The sequence below is a fragment of the Paroedura picta genome, chromosome 13, assembly GCF_049243985.1.
Source record: "Paroedura picta isolate Pp20150507F chromosome 13, Ppicta_v3.0, whole genome shotgun sequence".
Classification (NCBI taxonomy): domain Eukaryota; kingdom Metazoa; phylum Chordata; class Lepidosauria; order Squamata; family Gekkonidae; genus Paroedura; species Paroedura picta.
In genome coordinates, this window is record NC_135381.1 from 36972866 (window position 1) to 37000456 (window position 27591).

Here is a 27591-nt window from a genome sequence, read left to right on the forward strand (position 1 = left end):
TGTTTATAGTATGGTATAGGTTTCGTATGGGTTGATTAAAAGGTGCAATTTTCAAGTCTATACTGAACATTTTATATTGGCAGGTAATGACAATAAAAGTCCTACCTGGCAGGCACACTGCCCCCTAAAGGTTCTCTAGGCCAGGGATCCTCAACCTGTGGTCCTCCAGATGTTCATGGACTACAATTCCCATGAGCCCCTGCCAGCGAATGCTGGCAGGGGCTCATGGGAATTGTAGTCCATGGACATCTGGAGGACCACAGGTTGAGGATCCCTTGCTCTAGGCAATTTCAATTGTTCTGTTCTTTTCAATCTTGATTCTCTTTTTAGGGAAGATATTAAAGTAGCAAGAAAAAAGGACTGTGCCAAGTTTTAGCACCATCAGCTGCATCCATCTATTTTTTCTCATTAAAATAAATCATTAAATCAATTCAAAGGTACTTTTTTGTCACAAGTGCCATACTGAACATTCAACTGCAGCTTTAGATAAGGGAAATTATATACATACACGTCTTAAATCCTAGCACCGAACAATACCCTTTGAGCTCAAAAACATAATGCTATATTTTAAACACCGTGTCCTGCAATAAAATAGGCTAGCAGCTCTGGAAAAAAAATGTTTTGAAATTACTCTTTTGAGCCTAAATTACTGAAGGAAACAAAATTCCCAGATGAAATGTATGTTTGCTTTGAAAAGGAAATAAAAAGACCTCAGATTTTGACCAGTTCTTGAATACAATTTCCCAACACAATATAAAAATAGAATGACCACATGACTGACTATCATCTAGCTCCTCAAAAACTGCATATAATAGACTTGCCTTAGCAAACATTTCTGAGGAAATCTAGTCTCCAGCTTTCATTAAGGAGACAACTGGCATTGTTGATAAAGGGCTAAGGTAACTGCCTCAGTATTTCCTGTAGCTTAACAATGTATATAATACTTTAAACAGAAGACATTCAAGGTCTCTTTTCTGCAGCTTTCTCAGACATTCATTCACCTCTCTCTATAGTGTTCTTTTAGTTTTTGATGAGCAACAATCATAGGGCTTTGAGATCCCCTGTAAACCCTAATACTTTTTAAGACTTTTAATACAAAGAATGTAAAGTTATGATTTAATATCAAGCTTTGAAACCAGGAGAAACAGTTCATGAGAGTTTTCTTCCCCAATTAGCATATCACAGTTTCTAAATCATTTCCTTCCATAGCTCATATGTTACATTAGGGCCTCTTTGTGGTGCCTCATTATATGCTGATTTTTCTCTGATGGCCTACGGAATCCCTTTTTGCAGTATTCACACCTGTGTGGATAGTCTTTCGTGTGTATTGATATGACATGCCGCTTGAAGCCCGATGCATCTGTAGTGCTATACTCACAATACTGGCATTGATACACTTTCCGTCCGCTGTGGGTCTTCATGTGCTTCTTCAGTTCAATTTGCTGCCTAAATCCTCTCTTGCATCGCTTGCATTTAAAAGGCAGGTCCTTGGTATGAACGGAGAGGATATGCCCACTAAGTACGAAAGGATCTGAAGTCTTAAAGTCACAGTGCCTACACTGATGGATCTTTTTACCTTTATGGGTATCACTGTGCTTTTTGAGCTCTGACGGACGGTGGAAGCCTTTTTCACAGACCTCGCACTTGTGAGGGAAGTCCTTTGTGTGAACGGAGATTATATGCCGTTTCAGGTCACTTGAATTGGTGCTCTTATGGTCACAATGCGGGCACTGATGAGTCTTGTGCCCTTGAAACAACTCTGTGTGCTCCTGGAGTTCTTTCTCATCTGCGAATGCCTGTGGGCAATGTTCACATTTAAAGGGCAGGTCAGTACCGTGCTTGCTTTTGATGTGTGTCTTCAGATTGGACTGGTCGGCGCAACGGAAGACACAATGCTGGCACTGATAAGGCTTCTCCCCCGTGTGCGTTCTCATATGCTTTTTGAGTTCTGAAGGGTGGCGGAATCCTTTCCCACACTCGACACAAACATGAGGGAAGTTCTTGCTATGAACTGCAAGGAGGTGTCTGTTGAGGAGACCCTGCTCCGCACTCTCATAGTCACAATATTTGCACTTGTGCACTTTGGGCTCCTTGTCCCTTAAGATCAGCTTATTTGAACTCAGCGGGCTGGCTTCTCTGTACCGCCGAGTGTATTCCGTGAATTCATGGGTCTTGTCAACTTTGTTGATAAGCTTATGACTCTCCAGATGATTATGGAAGCTTACTTTTTTGTTAGTTGTAAAATCACAGTCTGTGCACTGGTATTTCTTCTTGATCATATGATCTGGGTGGTTTTTCATATGCCTTTTCAAGAATCCCCTGGATTTAAATTTTTTCCCACATATGTGACAGGGGTAGACTGTTAAAGGCTGTCCATCAGGACCTATTATAACAGCTGTTTTCAAATAAACAGAAAATGTCATGAAGCAAAAGGATATAATAATGATTTTTGCATCAGTGGAAACAATATACAGGACCTCTTTAAACACAGTGAATATCATTTGATAGCTTAACAGCTAAGACAAATAAAGTATATATTCAATTAATTTCAATTCTTCTGCCTACTGGCAGTTTTATTTTACTGACTAGATTCAAAGCCCGTTCGTAAGACTAGATTCAAAGCCCCCCCCCCCCGTGTGCTTCAAGCCCGAGGGGAAGGCCTGCTTCCCTCCTTCCCCCCCCCCCCCCGGCGTTGGTGCAGCCTTTCACTCGGGCCTAGAAGCACACCCTGGGCCTCTTTGAGGCCCCGGGTGTGCTTCTAGGCCCAAGGGGAAAGCCTCCATCTTTACTCATGGTGTCCTGCCACTTCCCCATGGCTTTCTAGCCTGTCCTGGTGAGGGCCTCGGAGCCTTTCTGGCCTCTGCTGGTGAGGGCCTAGATTGTGCCCTCACCCGATTGGTTACAACTGTTGTCTGTCCTGTTAAGGGGCCAATTGGAAGGCGTGACCCAGACTGGCCCCACCCACTCTCTGCCCACTTAGCCCTTAGACAAATATGAATACAGCAAAAGCTGTATAAAGATTCTAACTCAGTGGTTTTTATATGTATGTATACAATATATTGTGTTTATTGTTGTTTACATTGTAAGCTGCCTTAGCATACTATAAGTTAGAAATAAATAAGCATCACTAACTGAATTCTTGTGATCATGTTGCGTTTATACTATAAGTCTACCTTTGATTACCATTTTGCCAATACATGCTGAAACTCACCTTGACTGCTCACCCTAAACAACTGAGCAAAGTCCCAGGTCATTAAGTGGCTCTAATACTTTGACAAGGGTCAGAAAAGGGCAGGATTTCTGGCAGCCATAACATGACTGGTTTGGTGGTAAAACTCAGACCCAAGTTGAAGGAAGCTATACAACAAGAGCATTGGCAAGTTTCTAACGGGACACATTAAAAAAGAAGAGTTTATGCCAATAAAAGGTTACTGACTGACTGACTGACTGATTGAAAAGAAGAGTTGATATTTGTCAACAAGTTAGATGCTAGGTAACTGTCACCTATGCTGCCTTTCTTAACAGAAGAATAAGCCACAATCCATCTACTGTCAAATTGCCTTTATGGCACTTTTCTTTTGGGGAGGAGGAGATTTGCGGCAGGATAGAAACAATCTTCCAGACTACTGCATGTAAGCAGTTTGCTGTATACAGACAGCGGCCTTGGGGAGCAAGTAGAAAATTTCTGTCATGCAGTCAGTGGCTATTCTGTGAACCCACAAGGTCTTTGATAGGGACAGGCACAAATCCACTCACTACATAAAGTTCATCATTAATTTTGGCCCATTTGTGAACCCATGGTTCCTGGACCGAAGAGTCATCATGAACTTCCACAAATCTTGATGCAGTTCATGGTGGTTCATGAAAAAGCTAGGAGTTGAAATGGCACTAAGCTCTAATGGCTCTAAGCTATTTCACTTCAAGCTTTCTGCTGGCTGCAGATTTTCTCGGCCAGCAAAAAGCAGGGGTAACGTGTCTCCAAGCCATTTAAACTGCTGCTTTTCCTCCTCTTCTTTTCTTTTTTTTTGGGGGGGGGATTAGAAAGCAGGGGCTTAAAATTTAACTGGCTCATGAACCCCTATGAACTGTTTTGGTTTGCAAACCAACCTCCTGGTTCCAATGGGTCTAGGATTCGATTTGTAATTTGGCCACAAACTGAGCTCCAAAAATGTGCTTTGTGCAATCCTAATCAGACTTATACACTTCAAAATGTACTTGATGTTAATAGGCTAACTCCACATTACTAATGAATTTAATAAATTAAAAGGAGCTGAACAGGAATTTGTGGACGCTTTGCATCAGAAAACTCTCAATGGTTAATGAATGCAGGGAAAAACCACAATTTTTCCAGTTTAATAAATATATTAAAATATTGTTTGTCGTAAAAACAAATTTACCTGTTTGCCACTGCCTTGCTTCCCCTCGCCGCCTCTTCTTGGCCTTCGGTTTAAGCAGTCTGTTTGTACTAATGCTATCACAAATTTGCAAGAATTGAGTTGCATTGCCATTTTTGTTTTCTAATCTTGCTTCCAAGTTAGTTCCTGAGTTGAAAGATCAGATAGCCATCAAAAGGATGCAAGTGATTTAAGAATTTATTTAGAAAACCAAAGCCACATAGAAACAGCCTGCATCAACCCAAGGTTCAGAGCTAGATTATAGAAATACCAGAAATCTCTCTCTCTCTCTCTGTGTCTCATATATATATTTCTCCATTAATGTTGGTTTCTACATCAAAGCCTGCAGTCAAATCTAAGCCGATTTGGGCTTGCTCCTTAGTATGCATACATAAGATAGCAAATAAAGATACTTATAATAAGTAAGGCTTTTGATAAGATTCTGCGTAGTATTCCTATTGACAAGTTGGTAAAATGTGATATGGATTCTATTACTGTTAGGTGGATTGACAGATCTCACCCAAAGGGTGTTTGTAAATGATTCATCATCTTGGAGAAGAGTGACGAGCAGAGTGCCTCGAGGATCTGGCCTGGGCCATGTGTTGTTCAAAATATTCATAAACTGGGAGGGGTAGCAAACACACCTGAAGCTAGAATCAGGATACAGGATGAGTATGACAGGCTGAAAAACTGGACTAAAATGAATTTTAAAAGTGAAAAATGTTCTGCATTTAGGTAGGAAAAGTCATATGCATCACTGGGTGAGACTTATGTTGGCAGTAGTATGTATGAAAAGGATCTGGGGGTCTTAGTAAACCATATACTGAATATGAACCAGCAGTGTGACTCGGTAGCTAAAAAGGCAAATGGGATTTTGGGCTGTAATAAAAGAGGTATAGTGTCTGGATCACGCAAGGTGATTTTAACTCTTTACTCCGCTCTGGCTAGACTTCACTTGGAGTACTGTGTTCAGTTTTGAGCACCACAACTGAAGAAAGACAGAGAAACTGGAGTGTGACCAGAGGAGGACTACAAAGATGGTGAAGGGTTTGGAGACCAAGTTATATGAGGAAAGGCTGAGAGAGCCTGGTTTGTTTAACTTGGAGAGAAGATGACTAAGAAGTGATATGATCACCATCTTCAAATACTTGAGGGGCTGTCATAGAGAAGATAGAGCAAAGTTGTTTTCTGTTGCCCCAGAGGATCAGAGCAGAACCAATGAGTTGAAATTAATTCAAAAGAATTTTTGACTAAACATCCGGAAGAAGATCGTGACAGTTAGTGGTTCCTCAGGAAGTAGAACAGGCTTCCTCAGGAGGTGGGTTCTCCTTCTTTGAAAGTTTTTAAGCAGAGGCTAGTTATCTGACAGAAATGCTGATTTTATGAACTTAGGCAAATCGTGAGTGGGTGGCAGGAAGAGATGTGCCAGTGTTTGTCTCTTTTGGCCCTTCCTTGCATACCCAGGAAATTACTAGTTGTCACTGTGGGACGGTAGGTAAATTTCCTCCAGACCTGGCTGTATGCTAGAGATTTTTGGTGGGTATCAAATTAGGGTCACTGTGGATAGGCAGGCTGTTGTGAATGTCCTGCATTGTGCAGGGGGTTGGACTAGATGACCTTGGAGGTCTTTTCCAATTCTATGATTCTATAATGGAATATTTACTGGATTCATGATCATGATTTAGGATGGGGATGCAAGGCACTAAAACTGGCCTGTGAGATGTCCTGCTCCATAGCTCTCTTCCCATTGTCAGCCTGCTAAACCTCCTCAGTGAGCTTCCCCATCTGAACTGCAGTTCAGGCTGGTACACAAGCTAGTTGGTAGCATTTTAATACTGGAAGGATAAATTGTGAAAAAAATTGCTTTTGGTTACACCACAGCAATGGCACTAACAGCTGCAAGTGTAGAGAGACCTAACACTGGGAACCACTGAAAATAGTCAAGATTCTACTGAGTTTTCCCTTTCAATATTATTTTTTAAATCTCCCATTCTAATACTAGCTTTCTAATCCTAACAAAATAGCTTAAAGAGCCCAAGGGTAGTAAAAACCTCCTTAACATGCAAGAGATATGAAGAAATCTTAATCTTCTCACCTGGTGCTTGACAGTCTTCATACCTCCTGGGAAGTCTTCTATCATCTCCTGGAGAAAACAGTAGTTATTGAATTAATTCCTTATCAGAACAGCATGATCAAGATAGTCTGGATATTTTCCAGCAAAACCAACAATAATTAGGTTCTATTGCCAAGCCTTCTTTTTAAAGCACTCTCTGAGGGATGCCCAAACAAAGAAACAAAATAGTCACCCATAAACTTGTATTGTACATACAGGCTTTGGATGCAGTTGCTGCAGAACAAGATACAAATATGATCAGGTTTCCTAACACTCATCATTGTTTTTCATGCCATGAAGAAGGCATCTTCACTAGTCACTTGTCACAAAAGCAGAACTCAGAAGAAAAAAGGAAATCACGAGGCACAGTGATGTAGTAGTCTTCTCTATGTTGATAAGTGAAAAGGCTATAACATAAAGTCTAATTGGTCAAACATATGATCAAACATAAAGAGTCAACCAAAACGGGATCCTAGGTTAGAACTGTCATACTGCTTGGCAACTAAAGTGTCATTCTTCTGGGCCTTCTAGACCACACCTGATCACCTTTTCAGAAGGAATACAGAGCAGCACATATTGCTATCAGATCAGCTGCTGCTGCTTGGACAACCCTCTTTCTTCCTTTCCCTGAAGTCTATGAAATTGCATCTGAAGCGTTATCAAAGCCTTATCAAAGATGGTCTCAGTGCACCATCTACTGGCAAATATTCACTGGTGGGTTTTGATCAAAATATTAACATCTCATGGATTCTAGGACCATGTGCTTCAAATGCTAGTCAAATTCCATGAAATAAGAACTATTTCTAAGGTTCAGTGGAAAGGGGAGAACTGAAGCAAGATTAGTGCACTATGAAGAACCATGGAAGTCTGCAATTATGTCTTTTGTGTGCTTGAATATGTGTCTATCGGGCACCCTTAAGCAAGAGAGAGGAGTTCCTTTACTAGTTTGAAGTATTCTACTACAAGACATAATTTTGAAAGTATTATTTCAGTTAAAACCTGAGACAAAGAGTGAGAGCATTGTGGAAAGCCTTTAAAATGAAGTCATGCTCTATGTTACAATTTTTTTTTTTATCAGCAAAAAATGTAGAATGCTTTTCAGAAGTGTTGGGTGGATGCTCTGAGCCCCACAGAAGGATAGCAAACTATGTCAAGGTAAAGGAGGAACTCTCATGAAGAGAGAATCTAGCATCCTACCATAAGCAGCAGCCCATGCAACAGGAACAAAAGTTTTATTCACACCAGAATCTTCAAGCTGCGCGTCAGGGAGCGATGCTGCTTCCTCTTCGCCAACAATAACTTCCATGTAAACTTCATCTGCTATTTCAGCACAATCTAGATTTAGATTAGAGAAGAGACTTAATTCATGACATTAACTATCCATTTTTCAATTCAACGATTCCTATCAATTAAAGCTAAAGTTATAGCCAAATATCACAGTGCCTGTTTCAGGTCATGCTTTCTGTTGGGATGTCACAAGTTTCTTGAGGTACTAGAAACAAACGGCCAGTCTACATACCGCTCAATCAAATACCACTGCACCATTCTGTCATCATCATGCAGACAGTGTTTTAAAGTGAGTTATTTCATACACACGATCTCAAGAATCCTTATAACTCTATATGATAGAACAGAATGATGGTCCCCGTAGTGCAGATGGGGGGTGGCTGAGAGAACAGTGGCATGCCAAAGGTGACTGAGTTCACAGATGAAGTAAAGTTTGAACCACCAACACTCGCCCTAAGTACACCTCATCTGTAATGGCATGGACCATGAAATTAAACGTTCACCTTTTTTAAAGAAAAGATTTGTAAAACAGGAAGAGTTATTTGGTGTATTTTATCATTCATCATTGCTTTTTTCTTATTCGTAACCGAAACCATCAGAAAGCTCTCTCCCTCTGGCCAGATGTAATGCCCTAACCACAGTAATCTTCCTAGGAAGATTCCAAAAAGTGCCATTTTCAGATAGATACTGTCCTTGTCAAATAAACAGTATTAAAGCTGTCTCACGTGCTCTCTACTATTGTCCTTTTTGCATAAGTCTTTGTAGAAAACACCTGAGCCCTATTTTGATAAATAAGCAGGGACTTCTCAACCATCTTAAGGTTTCCCTACTTCTGGATAACACTGACACAGAAATAACAGAAACTGTGGCCAAAGTTTTGCTAGGTGACATTAAAGTGTGTCAGAATTGTTGTTAAGGACACTTTCTTATACATTTATCAATTCCTATGTGGAAAGTTATGCTCAAAATCCTACAAGCTCGGCTCCAGCAATATGTGGACCATGAACTTCCAGAGGTACAGGCAGGATTTCGAAGAAGCAGAGGAACTAGAGATCTAATTGCCAACATACGCTGTATCATGGAGAAAGCTAGGGAGTTCCAGAAGAACATCTACTTCTGCTTCATTGACTATGCTAAAGCCTTTGATTGTGTGGAGCACAACAAATTGTGGCAAGTTCTTAAAGAGATGGGAATACCAGAGCATCTTATTTGTATCTTGAGAAACCTATATGCAGGTCAAGAAGCAACAGTGAAAACCGGGAATGGAATCACTGACTGGTTCAAAATTGAGAAAGGAGTTTGACAAGGCTGTATACTGTCACCTTGCCTATTTAACTTGTATGCGGAGCATATCATGAGAAAGGTGAGGTTAGATGAGTCACAAATTGGGATCAAGATTGCAGGGAGAAATATCAATAACCTCAGATATGCAGATGATACCACTCTAATGGCAGAAAGCGAAGAGGAACTAAAGAGCCTCTTGATGCGGGTGAAGGAGGAGAGTGCAAAAGTTGGCTTGAAACTCAACATCAAGAAAACGAAGATCATGGCATCCAGCCCTCTCAATTCCTGGCAAATAGATGGGGAAGAATTGGAGGTAGTGACAGATTTTATTTCCCTGAGCTCCAAGATCACTGCAGATGGGGACTGCAGCAAATAAATTAAAAGATGCTTGCTTCTGGGGAGGAAAGCTATGGCAAATCTAGACAGCATCCTAAAAGGCAGAGACATCATCCTGCCAACAAAAGTGCGTCTAGTCAAGGCTATAGTCTTCCCAGTTGCAATGTATGGCTGTGCAAGTTGGACCATAAGGAAGACCGAGCGTCAAAGAATTGAGGCTTTTGAACTCTGGTGCTGGAGAAGACTCCTGCGAGTCCCTTGGAATGCAAGGTGAACAAACTGGTCAGTCCTAGAGGAGATCAGCCCTGACTGCTCCTTAGAAGGCCAGATCCTGAAGATTAAACTCAAATACTTTGGCCACCTCATGAGAAGGAAGGACTCCCTGGAGAAGAGCCTAATGCTGGGAGCGATTGAGGGCAAAAGAGGGCCTGGAGGATCATTGTCCATGGAGTCACGATGGGTCGGACACGACTTCGCACCTAACAACAACAAATGTAGAATTTACCTTGTCTTTTACTTAATTTTGCTATTATGTCTATTTATTCCACTTCCAACTGTAATACTGGTTTTATACGCCAATAAGAGGGGGGAAAAGGATTTGGATTTGGCTTTTTAATCAAGATGCACAAGGTAAATTTTTAACCTTGGGAGGCATCTGTTTGACTGCTTGGAGGGTTAAAAGTTTGCATGGCTTTGGAAAGCCTTTGAGAGACCGGTGTAGAAGGAGATATAGAACTCTCCATTACTTTGGAATCAATTTGCCGATGTGATACTTCCTGTTACATATAGATTAATTAGTACTGAAACATTTTAAAGGTATACACTGATATATTATTTTGTATTTGTGCTCGCTTCGGCAGCACATATACTAAAATTGGAATATTTTGTATTTGACAGAAAACAATAAGGGTTACCTCTGAAAATATGGTGATAAGCCTAGGTTCCTGGTTCTGGCTAATTTAACACAGGATTTTGCTGGATGAGACAAATTACATTTTGATTTTTTGTGAAACTGGAAATAAAAAGTTTATTGGACTGCCACTGCCGATTCTCTTCTAAGCTCGCATTCTACTTGAATTGTCAGTCTTTCTTTGGCCCATTATGCATGGAGGGGAAGGTCCACATTCGAGGTGGAATGGCGGCAGCTAAAATCACCGATTACGCATGCCGCAGGCGGCAGCTGGGCACAGAGTTGATGTATGCCGCCGAAAAAGCTGCATTAGTGAGATGCGGAAGAAAGTGGATCTTCCCGGACACCCAGGGGGCAACCAGAAGCGGCTCCAGTTTGGCCACGTGCATAATCGGCTACTCTGGGTTTTGCCGCCATTCTGTCCCATGCGTTTGCTTCACTTCTTCCGCCTCCTCGTTGTCCGTGCTGCCATTTCAGCGGCCGTGCATAATGACCCTTAGACTGTCTCCCATCAGTCAGCTGATGAGTGTGGCAGTGATCTGGATTTGGATCAGAAAGCACACTGAACATGCGTTCCCCCTCTGACCCCTCCCAGGAATTGCCTGGAGGGGGTGGGACTGGAAGAAGGCAGCTTAGAACAGAGATCTCTGTTCCAAAACTCTCTGCAATTGCTCTCCAGCTTTCTTTCCAAGCCCAGCCCTATTACCTGGCTGGAAAGTGATGGAGAAGGCTTATCACAGCAGCAACCAGAAGGACCAATAAGATAGGGAAGAATGAGGAATCCCTTTCCTGTGAATCCTCTGAAGTCCCCATTTTCAGACATTCAAAAACATCTCTGGGATTGCCATGAAAATCAAAACTTCTGGCACTCACTGTGATATACACACTAAGGCAGAATGTACATGATATGTGCATGTGTACATGTAGAGGACTGGTTCACCTGAAGCAACCAGGCTACTAGCTATGTGCACACCAAATCTATGAGCTATGATTTGACATGTACAGTTTAGCTTGACACAGCCACTTAACTGTTCCCTGGATTCTAGACTGTTTTTGGACAGAGTCTTCCTTGCATTCAAAACAGTGTCTCCTAATTGTGATTTAAGAAACTACAGGCAATGAGGGTGGGGGATTGTATGTGGTTAGGATTTCTTTCCTCTTTGGAACCTTAAAAAGGTCATGAGAACAGAGGATTAAAATCCATTCAAGGTTACTGTTCACATAGTTATGAAGGAGAGAAATGGGGAGATTATTTTCTCAACAATAAGAAAAAAATCTGTTTCTCTTACTAATGTCTTCATCCTCCTGGGAGGAATCTTTAACAGCCATATAGACCATCTTTTCTCGCTGTACTCTGCCAACGCCTCCTTGCTCTATGACTCCAGCTACAGAATGCCCATTGTGAAAGTCACTCTCTGCTACAATCTCTGTTCCACCTTTAAGAGAAGGAATAGCTGTCATGGGATAACATTTTAACAGAAAAGATCCTTAAATCAGTAAAATGTTTCCATTTCTCTTCTGTGTCTTGGGTGAAATAAGAGGTTAACAACTAAACGGCATTGCCCAAACATTATTAAGGGAGGTAGCACAGTGGGGCAGTACTTAAATATGTATGTAGCATGGTAATCTCATAGGCTAGGCATATAACAGGCAGGAACAAACTTACAGCAGAATCCTGGGCAGATTTACTCCACTATTACTCCATGGAAATAAATGGGCTTAAATTGGAATAACATAATATTGCACTTTAGTGCTTTTATAGGTCTTGGGAAGAAGGATAAGTACTGAAACTGTGGCAAGAAAAGGGATGGTAGCATTTCGTGCCATTTGGCATGAGCAGGCACCAGATTTTGTTTATGATAAATCTCTTTGATTTAATTAGTGAAAGAGACTTACAGGTAAATTTAGAGGCTATTACCCAGAATATTGGTTTACAGTATAAACAGAGTTAGTTAAATATCTACAAAGTGAATGAACAGAAGCTGAGATACCTACCAATTTCCACATCATCTTCTGCTTCTGCTTTAAATATGTAAACTTTAATAACTTCAGAACCAAAACCATCATCTTTAGAAACATTGTCATGTGAGACTTCAGTGCTGATTTTTAAAGGCGTGTTTCCAATATGGTCTAGTTTTTCACCAACATCATCCACTATAAAAATAAAAAGAATTACAGAATTGGAGGATACTTAGAAGCTATTATTGAGGAACGTTCCTAGCTCTTATTTATATGAAAAATAAACATAAAGTCTGCTGTAAAGTTGACATGCAAAGCAATCATTTCAATTCTAGTTGTTTTGTTAAGATTCAACATACTATATGACAACATTCTGTTTTAACCAAACAGTTAATTTCGTCACCTAACAAAGTTAGCAAGTTCATTATAGAAACATATTTATTACCAAGTTATGATATTATGTCTCTGTATATTGCCATCCTGTTTACTTCTGAAAATATACAGTATTAAAGAAAAGATACACCTTACCAGTTTTAAATACAAATACTAACCCTGTCTGTATTCATTTTCATAACACTGGCCACGTATCTGATAAAGCTAAGTATCTAACCACATAGATATGCCTTGCTTTCCAGAGTAGAGCATTCCAAAAGATGAAAGGTGACAGAACTGTAACAATATTAAAAAGTTAGCAAGTTACCTTGTAAGGCCAATACACAACTCCTATGTTTTTTCAAGAGCCTAGAGCAGGCTGAGGGATTGCATGTATCATCCTCACAGCCCCTTTCTCCTATGTTCAAATTCCACTTCCCTCCAACCACGGTTAAGGTGAACATCTGCTGGGCCATAACTGTACTCAGCAATCAGAAAACTGTACTCAGCATACATTTCCTCCTAAACAGGATTTGCTTCTCAGTTAACAAACTTTATCCAGTGCAAACCTAAAACCCAGGCTGGTAATGGAAGGACAGGAGAGGGGAAGGGCCAAGGGAAGATGGTGTGTGATTTTGGCTTGCACCCCATCTCTATCTTTATTGTTTCCTAACTCTGAACTCACTAATAATGACAGGACAAGTAGTTTCGTACAGCCCAATCAACATAAGGTGGCAAACTGAGCACCACTGTTTACTTTGCTGGAATCACGATGTTCAACCGTCGTTAACAATACCAACACTTAAATGTAACAGTGTATCTTTGATTCACATCTGCTTGATGCGGTTTCATGATAACTGCTCAAACGGCAGCAGTTTTCAATGCCACTGACATAATTTGTATTTCGGAAACGCATAACTTTTATTTCGGTAACCTTTGAATGAGTCAAAACAATAGTGGAGCTACTGAAAACAGAACTGATTGGAAATTTAAAAACCTATAATTTCAAAAACAGTTTAAAATATCAGTGCCATTAGTGCTTGTCACTACAAAATTAGCTTGTGTGACTAGACAAATATTTATAGAAGGACAGATTACAAAATGTAACTATGGACACAATCCACCCCCTCCTGCTTGTGCAATTTTCATCTATATCTGTTTTCATGAGGCATGACAGACTTTCCCAACCAGCTCTTGGATAATACCAAGAACACAAGAAGCCCATGTCCGGGAATCTTGCAGCAAAACAAAGTCACTGGATTTAAATACAGGAACAACCAAAATGGGACACAAATATGCAGAAAGAAGAACTGGATCTCGTACCAAGGGGAAAGGAGGACTGTTCTATGGATATCCTTTGTTGTTTTTACATATACAAAATAAAGGAATGAATTGTGTTAGTAAGGATATTGTGCAGTAAGGAGACTTGGTCTCTAAACCCCTTACCATCTTCATATCCCTCCTCTGGACATGCTCCAGTTTCTCTACATCTTTCTTCAGTTGTGGTGCCCAAAACTGAACACAGTACTCCAAGTGAGGTCTTGGAGTAAAGCAGTAGCATTACCTGACATGATCTGGACACTATAGTTCTTTTAATACAGCCTAAAATCCCATTTGCTTTTTTAGCTACTGAGCCACACTGCTGACTCATGTTCAGTGTCTTGTCTACTAATCCCCGGATCCTTTTTACACATATTACTGCCAAAACTTGCCCCTCTTATGGACCCATTATGGAACGCTGGAACGCCCGCACTGACGGTGGCAGGGCTTCGGGGAAAATCCCCAATAATGCACGCTGCCGCCACCAGCGTGTCCCAGCCCAGGCCCTCAGAAGACCCACGTTAACGAAACATGGATTCTTCCCGAGTCCCAGGACTCCCGAGGGCACAGGCGAGGGCCAAGCTGCCTGAGCACCGTGCATAATCGAAGGAGCCGGGTTTTCGAGTTGTCAAGTTGTCAGCAAGATAAGTCAAGAATTTATTGGACTTTTCCCTTTTAGCAGATCCCATCTCTCTGAGCACTTTGTAATCTGGTCTAGGAGCATCTCATCCAATCCTCTGCCTGGCCTGCTGGTCCATAGCAGACCCTGAACATAATCCCACTATTATTTCCTACTCCTTTAATTTTTTTTATCTTGCTACTCCTGCTGCCTACAACGATGGGAGAAAACCCCCAGCTGGTCTGAAGGGTGATTAATTAGAGTACCCCCAAGCTGGTATGTGGCACAGTGACCCTTTAAACTTTAAGGGACCATTATTTTCAATGCACTTAGACCTGGCCTGGGGTTTCACTACTGAAAATAATGGTCTTCTAAGTTTAAATAGCCATTGTGCCACAAACCAGCTGTGAACACCAAAAAGTTTCCTGACAAAATTTCATATATTTCCAGGATTTAATGAAGGAAAAGTATTACAGAATTGGGAAATATTGAAAAAATCTTTCATGGTATCAGATATTGTTCATCTAATCTGAGGCAGGAGATATTGGACATTGTATTGGGTTGGCAATATCTGATTGCACACCTTTAATTGGTGATAAGAACTGATATGTTGCAGCCACTTGTAACAATATTCTAAATAGGTTCTTGCTCCATTTTCCTATTTCAACATGGTTGCTTACAATGAAAGCAACTGCAATAAAAAGATTTGATGAAAAGAGCCTATTGCAAAAATAGTGTAGTATCTTCAAAACAAGCATCTGTAATAGTATAGATATATAAAATACACGAGGATTGTCTTTATAAACATTTTTCCCTCCAAACATATCTGTTAATCTCACCTTGTCTGCAAGACAATAGTATCCCAATGGCAATATAATAATTGTTTTCTTGAAGTCAGGACCCTTAACCTGGGATTCAAAGATGTGTATCTCAGGACAAAATTAATGAATGCTAAACACAAACATACCTGCTTAAAACCTCTGTACACTTCTGGTTTGTTGACAGTATAAGATATACACAGCAGTGCTGTTTAGGTCAGGAGGCTAATCTATATTATCTATGAATATCTTTTAGGGAATTGGTAACTGTGGGTTGTTTTTGTTGTAGTGGTTTTAAAGTTCTAATGATCAAATGTAACTTGATGCCCAGTCAGTCTATTATTTCACTTGCTACAGCCTTCAGAAACCTAAACCCTTTTGGCCCCTGAAAAAGTACCCCTGGGTGTAACACTTTTCCATAAACAGTCAGTGCATGAAGGCTCACAGACAGAAAAAACAGGACTGAGCAAATAAGGATTAAACAAACTGCAGTTTCATTAATACTGAACATCTGGCCTTTTAAATTTATTTTAGCGCTAAAAGTATTTCTGAGACTAAGCCCATGGAAGAAGGAAGAAATTGAACCAATACCTGGAAATACCAGCTGTCAATTTTATATTGAGCCATTCACAACATAAGAAACTATGGAAACACTATTTATAAGAAAGAATCAGAACTCTGATCACCTCAAACTTACCTTCTTTGCTGTTTTCAGGTGTGTGATGTTCAGATTCACTGTGGATTGCCAGCTCCCAATTCATGTGTTGTCTCAGCATGCACTATGCTGGTTGATATCACACCCACCATAGAAGCCCATGAGATACATGCCATAGTTTAACAGCTGTGCAAAATTTTTGTAAATTTGATTTTCCTATAGTTTATCTCTCATAGGGAACAACAGGAGGTATGTTTAATCTTAGCAAACGATGCAATGCTCTATTACAGGGGTGGACAACTTTTGGCCAACAAGCCAGATGTGGCCCAGACACCCATTTTATGGCCCATTATCAGTTCTGAATAACATGCGGCTTGCAGCTTACATGTTCATGGTCCACACAGTAATGCCATGCATTGCTAAGCAACAAACAGCACCACCCTGCTACGCTATCATAACATTGTCACTATGGGGAGTGTGAAAGTAGGCGGGGCCATAGTAGAATGGTAGCAGTTGGCGAAGGGAAATGGCTGAGCACCAAGAAAAAGTTGCCCACCCCTGCTATGCTGTAATATATTTCTTTAAAAGGAGGTGGTGGTGGAATATTACCTTACCCCTAAAGGACAGCTCCAGTGTGGTTCTGTAGTGAGTATAGGATCACCAGCATTGTGCATGCAGCATACATCATATGGATCAAGAGCTAGCAATCCACTGTGGATGTCTGAACATCGCAAACCTGAAAAACAAAAAAAGGATGTTTTATGTTACTCATGTAATAGTTTACCTTCTGCTAGCTACTTTATTTTCCAAAATTATCTTTAAGTACTACTTGTAAAAGCAAGATAAATGTATAAATCTCTAGAAATGTGTTCTAGCTCATGCACTACGTACCATGCACAAATATGGAAGGTTTTGTAAGGTTCTTCCAGAGCATGTGCGCCATTAAAGTTGTAATTTTCCCCATGACCTTATGGCTTTGAATGGATACCAGAATGGTATAGCTTTACTCTAAACATTTTTGTTTACCATGAAAATAAAATCTCTATAATGACTAATTCTGATGTATATTAAACATAATAACATAACATAAATGGAGAAAACTGGAAGCTTACTCATAATACATTAATAATGCTCCCTTTACTTTTTGCTCACTAACTTGCACCAGACTGCAAGTTGTCATGCAACACATAAAATTACCAAGAATAGAAGAATCATCTATACTTCAATACCAAAATTCCATTTTATAATATTTAGAAAATAATTTCTGCAATCTACAAAGGAATCCAAAAATGCATACTTGACAGACTGCGTCTAAACAGGTGCGACTACTTCACTGGGACAGATTATTCAGTTTTGATTCAATTATTATTATTACTGCTAATAGGTAGGAACAAGTAAAATCTGTCCTAATCTGCTGAGATGTCACTTAATTATTTATAGTACAGTAAATATTCCTTTTACACTCATCTGACCAATATGTCTACTTAGACCTTCTGAACATGAAAACAGCCCCTTACAAATTAAGCATACTGCTCATCAGCTAAGTAGAACACTCAAAACAGGGCCATTGATAATTTGCAACTTTTTCGAAATTCAAAACAAATTTTACATTTCAAATACTCTCCAAATCAGTGGCACAATTACACTGATTTTGAAGAACCCCAGAAACTTTAAATAGTTCATCTGGGTCCAGCCATCTGAAGTATAACATAAATGTTAAAGAAAACATATTTAAAAAAACGTAAAGGTATCGCCAGCCTTTACTATAAATCCAACTGTTCACTGTTTGTATCTTAGTTGTCTACAAACATTCTTCGCTTTAAAATTCACTGCCTGCATGGACTGTATGGGGCTATGTTTCTAATGATATGTCTACACAAAATGAAGTAGTCAGTGCACAATGTCATAATGGCATTCTGATAACCCTTGAAATATTTGAAAAGGATCATTTCCCTCCTATCTTCTTTCTCTTAAAATGTTTAATTTCCATCTGTTTTCAATGAAGGCCTAACAATCGAGAAATGAGATGCAACTCTCTAGCACACATTGCCCCTCCACCTTGCCCTCAGATTCACACATCCTTCCTCCTCGCTTCATTTTTCCCAACTCCCTTGGCTTGCAAGGGTGGAAAAGGCTAAGTTAAGTATTAACCACGGGTAATTTTAAACCCTAAATCCAATTCTAACCATTGTTTCAAACTTTGAACTACAGTATTTGCTGGCGTATAAGACTACTTTCCCCCCCTGAAAAACATGCCTCCAAGTGGGGGGGTCCGTCTTATACACCGGGTGCACTTCAGTTGGGATAGACATAGTTGCCCATAGTGGCCCATAGTACTGTATTTTGAGTGGAAATGTTGGGGGGTCATCTTATACGCCCAGTCGTCTTATACACCGACAAATACGGGTAAGTATATTTATCATTCAACACAATGCTGACATAAAGTGATGAAGAGAAGGGAGCGTGCAATACTAGTGTGAGAAGGAAGGAGCATATGAGCTTTAGGATGCTCCTAATCTCAAAAGCCATAGTTAAGATATCAGGAAATGTTATAGCTGAGCTAGGATTTAACCATTTTCTTCCTCGTCTACATATGACCATCTCCATCGTCCACTTTTCTAATTCACAAATACTCTTATTGATCCTGCGATCTCTGAATCTTTTCCTGTATGTAAGCATTACCTCTTGAACAGCAATACTGAAACATTATGGGATGAATAAAGCATTGCCTCTATTGAGTGCTTTTGTAATATCATTTTTCAAAACTTAGCATCCAGCCCTTGGACTTTGTGGTAGATCACCATACTGGCACCTGCTAGCTCTACATCCGAGTTATCAATTGTGCTAATTATTTCCAATATTTGACTTGTGCATTTAGTTTTGCCTTTCTGCATGTAGTAATCTTTTAAAAATGAATTGCAGACCACCACTTCAGTTTATTAAAAACATTCTTCCAAGTATAGCCTACAAGAATAGGAACATACTATTAAAAATTCACAACCAAATTATATCCAACACCAGCCTCAATCTCAAATAAACTTTTATTCCACTTACAAGATATCATTAAGTAGTCTTCAGATGTACTCTTGCCATCATCATCATCTTCAGTCTTTATGGTAACTGTTGAACCAGGAACAGTGCCAGCTGCTTGAATCACAGTTTCCGTATCTGAATTTGTGACAAGAACCTCCTCTGAAACCATTGTAGGAGAGTCAGCCCCAGACACAGAATCTTGTACCACATGTTCCAAATGTCCATCAGGACCCGTAACAAGATCAGCCACAAAAACCTGATCAGGAACTCTAACAGTTTCCGTTATTAGATCAGAAGTCAAAACATGATCACTGGTATCAAGAGCTTCTTCAATAGCGACATCAGCTTCCAACACAGATTCAGGAACTATCACACCTTCCGTAACAACGTCTGTTTCAGTGATGATATCAGGTCCTTGAACAACTTCAGCTGCTAAGCCATGATCAAGAGTTATCCCATCATCTGTGACGACGTCAGAAACTAGCACAGCTTCAGGAACTGATACAACAATATGGTCTCCATCAATATGAGCAGTACCGGCCATTCCAGTCACTACGAAACAACGGAGAATGATACAAAAATAATTAATAGTCTTATTGCTGGAAGAACATATATATTTAAGGATTATAACGAGCATGTAGTTGATTAAGGCACTCTCATGCCTTTCAGCATATTTTATTTCAACTAGTTAATATAACTGGTCAACAAATGTGTATACTCAGCATGCTGCCCTAGCCCTAAAATTAAAAAGAAATGAGGACAATGTAATCCAGTTTGGTATGGAGCTTTGAAATACGATGGATGGCAGCAGCTCGTGGGAGGCATGGCCTTCTAATGGGGAGCAGAGAGTTGGTTAATATTTTAATAGCTCTACTTCTGTAAAGTACTTTAAAATTCAGTATGTTACTTGATAATTATGCATTCTTTGTCAAATTGCCATGTGTGCTATACCTATTAATAATAGTATTCTTGCTTTAAGTAATTCTGTGTTTACAGGTGCACTTACTTGGAAGAAAGTCCATCTTGGGTCCCAATTATCTGGGAGAAAGGAAGGTTTAGAATTTAAAAATAAAATAAATATATTACTTCTGAACAAAAAAGTTCAGGTAGGATAATGCCGCACAGAATACACTATAGTTAATTAAAAACACCAGAGTATTCTCATGCCACCCAATTACACAGTAGCAATTTATGAAAGACTTCTCTTAACAACTTTGGGGGGAAATGTGCCACAATTCCACTTAATGATCATCTGCCACTGTAATATGTGTGCATATATGTCTTCATGTTGTAGTGAGGGTTGTCAACTGGAAAAAAATGTCCTGTTTTTTTAACAAAGGTTCAATATATGAAAATGGGCAGCTAAAGGGTCTCATGGCATGGAGACAGCAATAAGACTATAAACATCACCTGGTAATTAACATCCCAATAAGCCTCCATGAAACAGAGGGGCCTTTTTTTTTCTACAGACAGTTAACCACTCTAGCTGGAATGTGGTTTTGCCTTTACTGGACTGTCTCAGAAACACGGCAGCCATGCTATACAAAAAAGGCTTACAGAATGCTGGCACAGCACTATGTAAAGTCAAGTTCCTAAGAACATATTGCTGCTCAGGAATGCCATGTGCAAATTTTGACATCCGTTATTAACTTAGCAACTAGTTAACAAATGTATGAGTTAAAAACCAATATAAGTATGTTTTACCAAAATCTTGCATAATCATGGTATGAGGCATTTTGGACTCCTGTGTCTGCAGTCCAAGGCTTCCACCACCTGGATCCATAATCAGTTACACTCATTCAAACTGTAAAAAGAAAATTATGTAGTAATTATTATAAGCACTAACAGTATATACAATAATTTAGCACTGTGTATACTTCAAGGTAAACAGATTTTGATGCTGTTTATGTTGTGCTCCTTATACAAGAACTCTGAAGTCGGAGCAGGACATAACAATCTGCCTCCTAATATATATTATTATATAATAATATATTATCCCTTTTGACCATGGTTCAAGATGTTATCAATGTATACAGCCTTGAAAAGCTCAGACCTACAATCCTCAAAAACAACTTCCCCTCCTTCCACATGATGGAATCACAATAACAATGAATGATCAAAAAGACCTGATTCACTAACACAGTTCTTGCATGCTCCTATAAGTTGCTTCTTTCTTAAACTTAAACCAAACCCCAAAACTTGGGGAATGCTGCAAGACTCTTTTATTCTCCCTACTTTTGGTAGCCTATATAAAGAGTTGATGTAAGGACAAAGACTTTGTAGATGAAGTACATTCATAGTAATCAATACACAAGGACTGAAATGGACGTGTAAAACTCCTAATGGAATATAAGGCTATGTCAGTACCAGATCATCTCTCAGCATTCAAAATCAGTAGCAAATTATGACTCAGCTCTCAAAAGCAAAGGAGCAATGCCAATAAAAAGTTGGCAATCTCATTGGCAAGTGGGATTATTATTTACCAACTGTATCTAAATTAATGCTATTGCTACATATCCTATAAAAAACAGCCAAAAAAGGAGCTGAAAGCTAAGCCACTCAGGTGTTATTCTTAGGGTCATGTGAACATAAAGTTTATGACAGAATCTTCCATTTTAACTGCATAAAACAAAATATTTTTGTTTGAAAAAAATACAGAAAGTGGTAGGGACATAAAAATATTTAATGCACTTTAGGGTGCATGACATTAAATTTATTAATTTGTACATACATACTCTAACTTGTTTTTGAGAGCTGGGTATTTTTGTGGCAAGTTTAAAAACCATTGATCAGAATGATGGTGGTGCAACAGATGTGTACAAGTATTGAGACAAGAAACAGTAATGTATAGGTATCTGATCCCATTAGGCCCTCTGCTGCGTATGAATTTTAAGGAAACGCTTTCTACTTGTTTTTTAACTAAAAGTTGTGATTCACAACATTCAGAAAATCCATTACACAATGTGCCAGAATACTACTCTGAACACTTTTGGAGCAGTTCCATATTCTGACCAGAATTTTGTTGTTGATACAGAAAAGTCAAATCATTTGTTGTTGTTAGGTGCGAAGTCGTGTCCGACCCATTGCGACCCCATGGACAATGATCCTCCAGGGCCTCTTCTGCATGATGGATAAGCTGATGAAAACTCACTAAATACATCGTTGTTTTTCTGATCTCTGCACAGAAGAGTGAATTTACTCCACAAAACTGATTTTGCTTTGCATGTTGAACTGCTTCGGTGCTTTAAGCATCTTTTTAAGCATCTTTTAAGTGTTGTTTCTGAAAGGTGCTTTACACCAATTCATTTCTCTCCTGCCTGCCTGAGAGGATCTATTAGTCGTGCAGAGAAGCTCCTTAGTTATGCAGATTAGTGACTGCATTAGAGAACAAAGCGGAGTTGGCAAAACTACAGGGGCCAGGGCTATGAATTGTTTCATGCAAAGAGCATTGCAACGCAGTTTTTCAACAGACTATATTCAATGCAGAACAACAATTGTAATATAATAAAGCAGTCTAAACTGGTTGTTTTTAAAACTGTTTTATTTGGCTCCAAGCAGAATACCAGGCCTTCCTGTCCTTTACCATTCCCCAGAGTCCATTTAAGTTCGCACCGACTGCTTCAGTGACTCCCTCCAGCCATCTCATTCTCTGTCATCCCCTTCTTCTTTTGCCCTCAATTGCTTCCAGCATTAGGCTCTTCTCCAGGGAGTCCTTCCTTCTCATGCGGTGGCCAAAGTATTTGAGTTTCATCTTCAGGATCTGGCCTTCTAAGCTGCAGTCAGGGCTGATCTCCTCTAGGGCTGACCAATTTGTTCGCCTTGCAGTCCAAGGGACTCGCAAGAGTCTTCTCCAGAACCAGAGTTCAAAAGCCTCAATTTTTTGACGCTCGACTTTCCTTATGGTCCAAATCATTAGAGATCTAAAAATATTTTAATTTAGGGAAGGCATGTCTATTAGGGATGTGCACTTCGGCTCACCTGCCTTGACCATCACCAAAGCCCAAGGTGACATGTAGGAGGCCAGCGTCACGCAGTGGAGGGGGGGTGGTGCCCCAGCTGGCAGCGTGCATCTGCCGGATGGTGTGCTGCCACTGTCGGCCCTCCTCTCCATGCCGTGGCACTGCCCTCTTACGCATCTCGGGCTTTGGTGATCACCGAGACGGCCGAACTGAGCCAAAGCGTACATTCCTAATTTCTATAGTAGTTTGCATTGAACCAGCATTTTACACTCCTCTTCTCAATTTCAAACTATACTACCAGGAAATGTTAAGATTATTTACAGATCCGCATTTAATTTTCATAACCACAGATAAGAATATAACAGTTTCTCTTCTGTTCTGCCCTCTTATAAGAAAAAAATACTTTTGCAAGGAAATGAACAGTTTGCAGACTAGGGCACAAAGACAGGACTGATATATTTGATATACATATCCCGTCTGGGATAAATAATTTTTCTACAGCTAACCAGGCAAGTCTCCAGTAGCAAAGAAAGCCAGCTTGGTGTAGTGGTTAGGAGTGCTGACTTCTAATCTGGTGAGCCGGGTTTGATTCTGCGCTCCCTCACATGCAACCAGCTGGGTGACCTTGGGCTCACCACAGAACTGATAACGCTGTTTTGATTGAGCAGGACTATCAGGGCTCTCTCAGCCTCACCCACCTCACAGGGTGTCTGTGGTGGGGAGAGGAAAGAGAAGGCAAATGTAAGCCACTTTGAGACTCCTTCAGGTAGAAAAAAGTGGCATATAAGAACCAACTCTTCTTCAAAGGGACAGAGGTGTATGCTGTTATAGAGTTCTTTAGTACTTCATATTGATATGATATATTTTTCATTTCAAGACCGATACTATCTGAGCTGCGACTGGGCCTCTGCTGTCCCACCTTTCCGTTAAAGTGATCATTCAGCCAAGGTAGAAGATATGGCATTAACCTACCTAGAACTATAGAGCTGGGCTCCAATCAGCAGGAGACAACCCAATTTATGCTATATTAATAATCTGTTATGCCAATTTATCCAAATTCTGAGTCAGCATACCCTAAATTGACCATGATGGACAAAATGGATCCCTTTCAGTGGAAAATCTGTGAGTCCATGTACCTTTTCAAAAATGCTGTGGAAGTGGCTGAGCACTGTGTCTGATAACATGGATGATAGCAGCATGGCTGTGACATAGCCATAACAAAGCCAAGGACCCAAGCCAAGCGGTATGATCTTACATAGATGGTACTTGTTTATGGGAACATGGAATATGATGAGAACACCAGTCACACTGTATCCTGGGAAAGAAATGGGGAGGGGATAAAACGGTTAAAAGTACTGAAAACTTGTCACTATTCCCCACCTCCCTGAGAAAGGGGGGGGGGCTCCTCTAAACAAAGAAACAAACATCAAAAGGTAGCAGAGAACAGGCTCTTTCATCTCTCTCCTTCCAAGATTCACCTAGTGTGGTGCTTTGGACCAATCTTGAAACAGGTAACTATGAAAACTGCTTCGAAATCAGCAGTAACTTGGAGGGTTTAACTTTTAGATAGCTTGAGAATGGCCGAATTCCAGTGGCAGAACTGAATTTTATTATTAGGTAGTCCTCTGCAGTTATCCTTTATTGCTTTATTCTTCTGAGTTTCTTTGTCCGGGATATACTTTGTCATTTTCTCTTCATGTATTTGTCTGAACCTTCACAATTCTATTTTATTTGGTTGGTGTAACACTGGGTATTGTATCTCAGTATGTTGTGTAATTCATTTCAATTAAAGTCCTGAGTTTATGTTCCTTACTGTTCAACACAGATCACTGACACAAAATACATACAGAACGCATACTCAAGATCACCTGACGAACCTTGTTTAAAGGATAACTACTCAAATTGAGTAAAGTGGGGGGCAATGTGGCATCAGGGATAGTTGTAGACTTTTATTTATACTTTATTCTCTCCATCGAATAGCCAGATTTATTTCCCCATTTTTTCAATAATTAATCTGCGTTTGTGAATGCACAACCAGAACTAATAGGTGATGTTCCAGATTTATTAATGTAGACTATAAGGATTCTATGGACTAAGGCTGTGTGAAAAGGCAAGAATCTATTTTGCTTTGGAAGATAGCCCAGGCCTTCCATGTAATGCCACAAATCAGTATGCATTTCATAAGAACAGGTTGCAGAGAAAAACCAGTGAGGACACAGGATAATTTAAGTCTTGCTCACCCATGAACTCTCTCTGTGTAAGTCACATGCTTCCAGCGTCAGTTTCCCGTCAAAAAAACTGGTACTTTACTGCTTTCCTTCACAAGGTTCCAGGGTTGTCAAATGGAAGGCAAGTTTGACTGATTCTAAATTTGTCCTACTTCTCCCATAGACAGTCTTCCTGGCCTTGGGAAAATCATAATTTCTCAATGTCCCATCTGAAAAGGAGGAATAACAGTGATCTAATTCATGGGTTCTTTTAAGAGAGAAAAAGTACCCCAAATAATATAAAGAATTATAAAAATGCAACTTTGTATGAAAATTACATATACTTGTAGCAAGTTTCATTTTGATGAAAATATCTGAAACACACCAAAGATACAATAAAAAACAAACAGAAGCACTAAAATGAGTGGAAAACTCAGGTTCAAATGCAATGCATGGACTTGAACAAATAATGCTCTCTGAACCCAACCAAGTTACATATATATTTTGGAATCAAGCCTACAAAAATGGATTAGTTTGCCCAAAATAAAATGTGGGGCTGCCCTTGCAGACTGTTTAGAAAATACAATTAGGCTGCCATATCTGGGGTGTGCTACACAGATCATTTAATGTCTATTTGATGATTCCTGCACTGGTTGTGTATTGGCTTCAGCATCCAATCCAAGTTGCTTAAAATCTACTTAAAATCTTTCATGAACACACATCTGGAATGAGCTCATGCTTCACTCAGCACAGCAAAGCTTTTTAGTTGTTCCTACTCTGATCTTTCGTAGTTTTTTTTTCTGTGGCTGCTTCAGTGGAAGAGACTCCTGAAGGAAATCAGAAGCTTAACTCTCACATCATTTCAGAAAGCATGCAAAACAGAACTCTTTTGAACAGTGGTCCACAACCTTTTAAAGGCTGCAGACCGGCTGCTGTGGGGAGGGCGATCTCCCAGTTGCGCATGCATGTTTGCGCCATGCGCGGCCCAAATGTGCACGAACGGCACTTTCGCGCATGCATGAAAGTGATGCGCATGTGCGTTTTGGCTGCGCATGTGCAGCCATGCATGTGCATTGCGCATGCTCAACCCTGTTTCGCTCTCCCCTCCTCCCACAAAAAGAAGCTTGCTGGGCTGCAAGCTAATTGGCCGCTTTTGCAGACGATTTGCTTGCAGCCTGGGAAGTTTCTTACTGCGGGGGGGGGGGGCGGGGGGGGGAAGCCATGGCCCAGTGGTTGGGGACCACCACTTTAGAAGACCCTTTAGTTTAGGAACTAAGCAGGGCTGATGATGGTTAGTATTTAGATGGCAGACCACCAAGGAAGACAGGGCTTGTTACTCAGAGGTTGATTCCACACCAGCAGGGCCACTCTGGACTGCTGCTGGTGTGTTGCAGTGGAGCTGCATGTTCCACCACTTTCTGTGTCCCCATGGGGGACTGGTTAGTGTGATGGACCTGGTCTGCCCTGGATTTCTGCGCCCCGATGGATGGAGCCGGGGCAGAAAGGTTCTGTCGTGTGTGTGTATGTGTGTGTAGATGTCATGCAGTTCTACCTTCCTGCCCCTCCCCAAGCCCCATTCAGCATCACATAACCAAGTGGGGCATTTTCTGTTCCCTCCGGGCTGCTGTAGAAAGGGCAGGAGATGTCCTGTTGGCCCTGCAGCAACAGGGCAATGGAGGGCCTGATCTGCGCCAGGCCTGGGCCAGCAGCAATGTCATGTGACTGCAGGGATTAGCCACATAGCCATACAGGTGCTATCCCGGTCTTTTCTGCCTGTGCAGAGTAACATAATGGCAAATCACCTCTGCTCATCTCTTGCCTGGAATGACCCATGGATGGAGTTGCCATGAATCAGTTGCAACTCGATGGCATATTATTCTTTGACCCACTGCTTTGTGGGTGCCTTGAATTTGAAACATTTCCCTGATGGCTGGTTTAATTTGTTGGTTTTGCAATTATGTTTCTGTAGCGTTTCTATGAGCCTCTGGCGCAGAGTGGTAAGGCGGCAGAAATGTTGTCTGAAAGCTCTGCCCATGAGGTTGGGAGTTCAATCCCAGCAGCCGGATGAAGGTTAACTCAGGCTTCCATCCTTCCAAGGTCGGTAAAATGAGTACCCAGCTTGCTGGGGGGTAAACGGTAATGACTGGGGAAGGCACTGGCAAACCACCCCGTATTGAATCTGCCATGAAAATGCTGGAGGGCGTCACTCCAAGGGTCAGACATGATTCAGTGCTTGCACAGGGGATACCTTTACCTTTAGTGCTTCTGCTGTTGTTTCTTGCCTTGATTCTAGTTACCTGGTGAAGATACAAGCTTATATTTTAA

At 40.5% G+C, this 27591-nt stretch overlaps 1 protein-coding gene across 11 annotated transcripts in view; it reads right to left on the bottom strand.

Moving 5' to 3' along the window:
* Positions 1-248: 248 nt before the first annotated feature.
* The window catches only part of ZNF711 (zinc finger protein 711), a 29444-nt gene continuing 2101 nt past the window's right edge, over positions 249-27591 (bottom strand). The window contains exons 2-12 of one of the 11 annotated variants that reach the window (XM_077308448.1): positions 25300-25496; positions 24196-24374; positions 20805-20904; positions 20107-20138; positions 19122-19652; positions 12320-12478; positions 11614-11760; positions 7705-7842; positions 6490-6537; positions 4398-4541; positions 249-2395 (exon numbers count right to left, since the gene is read on the bottom strand). In XM_077308448.1, the coding sequence (XP_077164563.1) occupies positions 1218-2395; positions 4398-4541; positions 6490-6537; positions 7705-7842; positions 11614-11760; positions 12320-12478; positions 19122-19652; positions 20107-20122 (2361 nt within the window). In that variant the 5' untranslated portion in view covers positions 20123-20138; positions 20805-20904; positions 24196-24374; positions 25300-25496 and the 3' untranslated portion in view covers positions 249-1217. Of the gene's footprint in view, positions 2396-4397; positions 4542-6489; positions 6538-7704; positions 7843-11613; positions 11761-12319; positions 12479-16109; positions 16676-19121; positions 19653-20106; positions 20139-20804; positions 20905-22683; positions 22703-24195; positions 24375-25299; positions 25497-27520; positions 27564-27591 lie in introns of those variants that run through there. The other 10 variants (XM_077308442.1, XM_077308449.1, XM_077308447.1 and 7 more) reach the window with 10 other exon arrangements.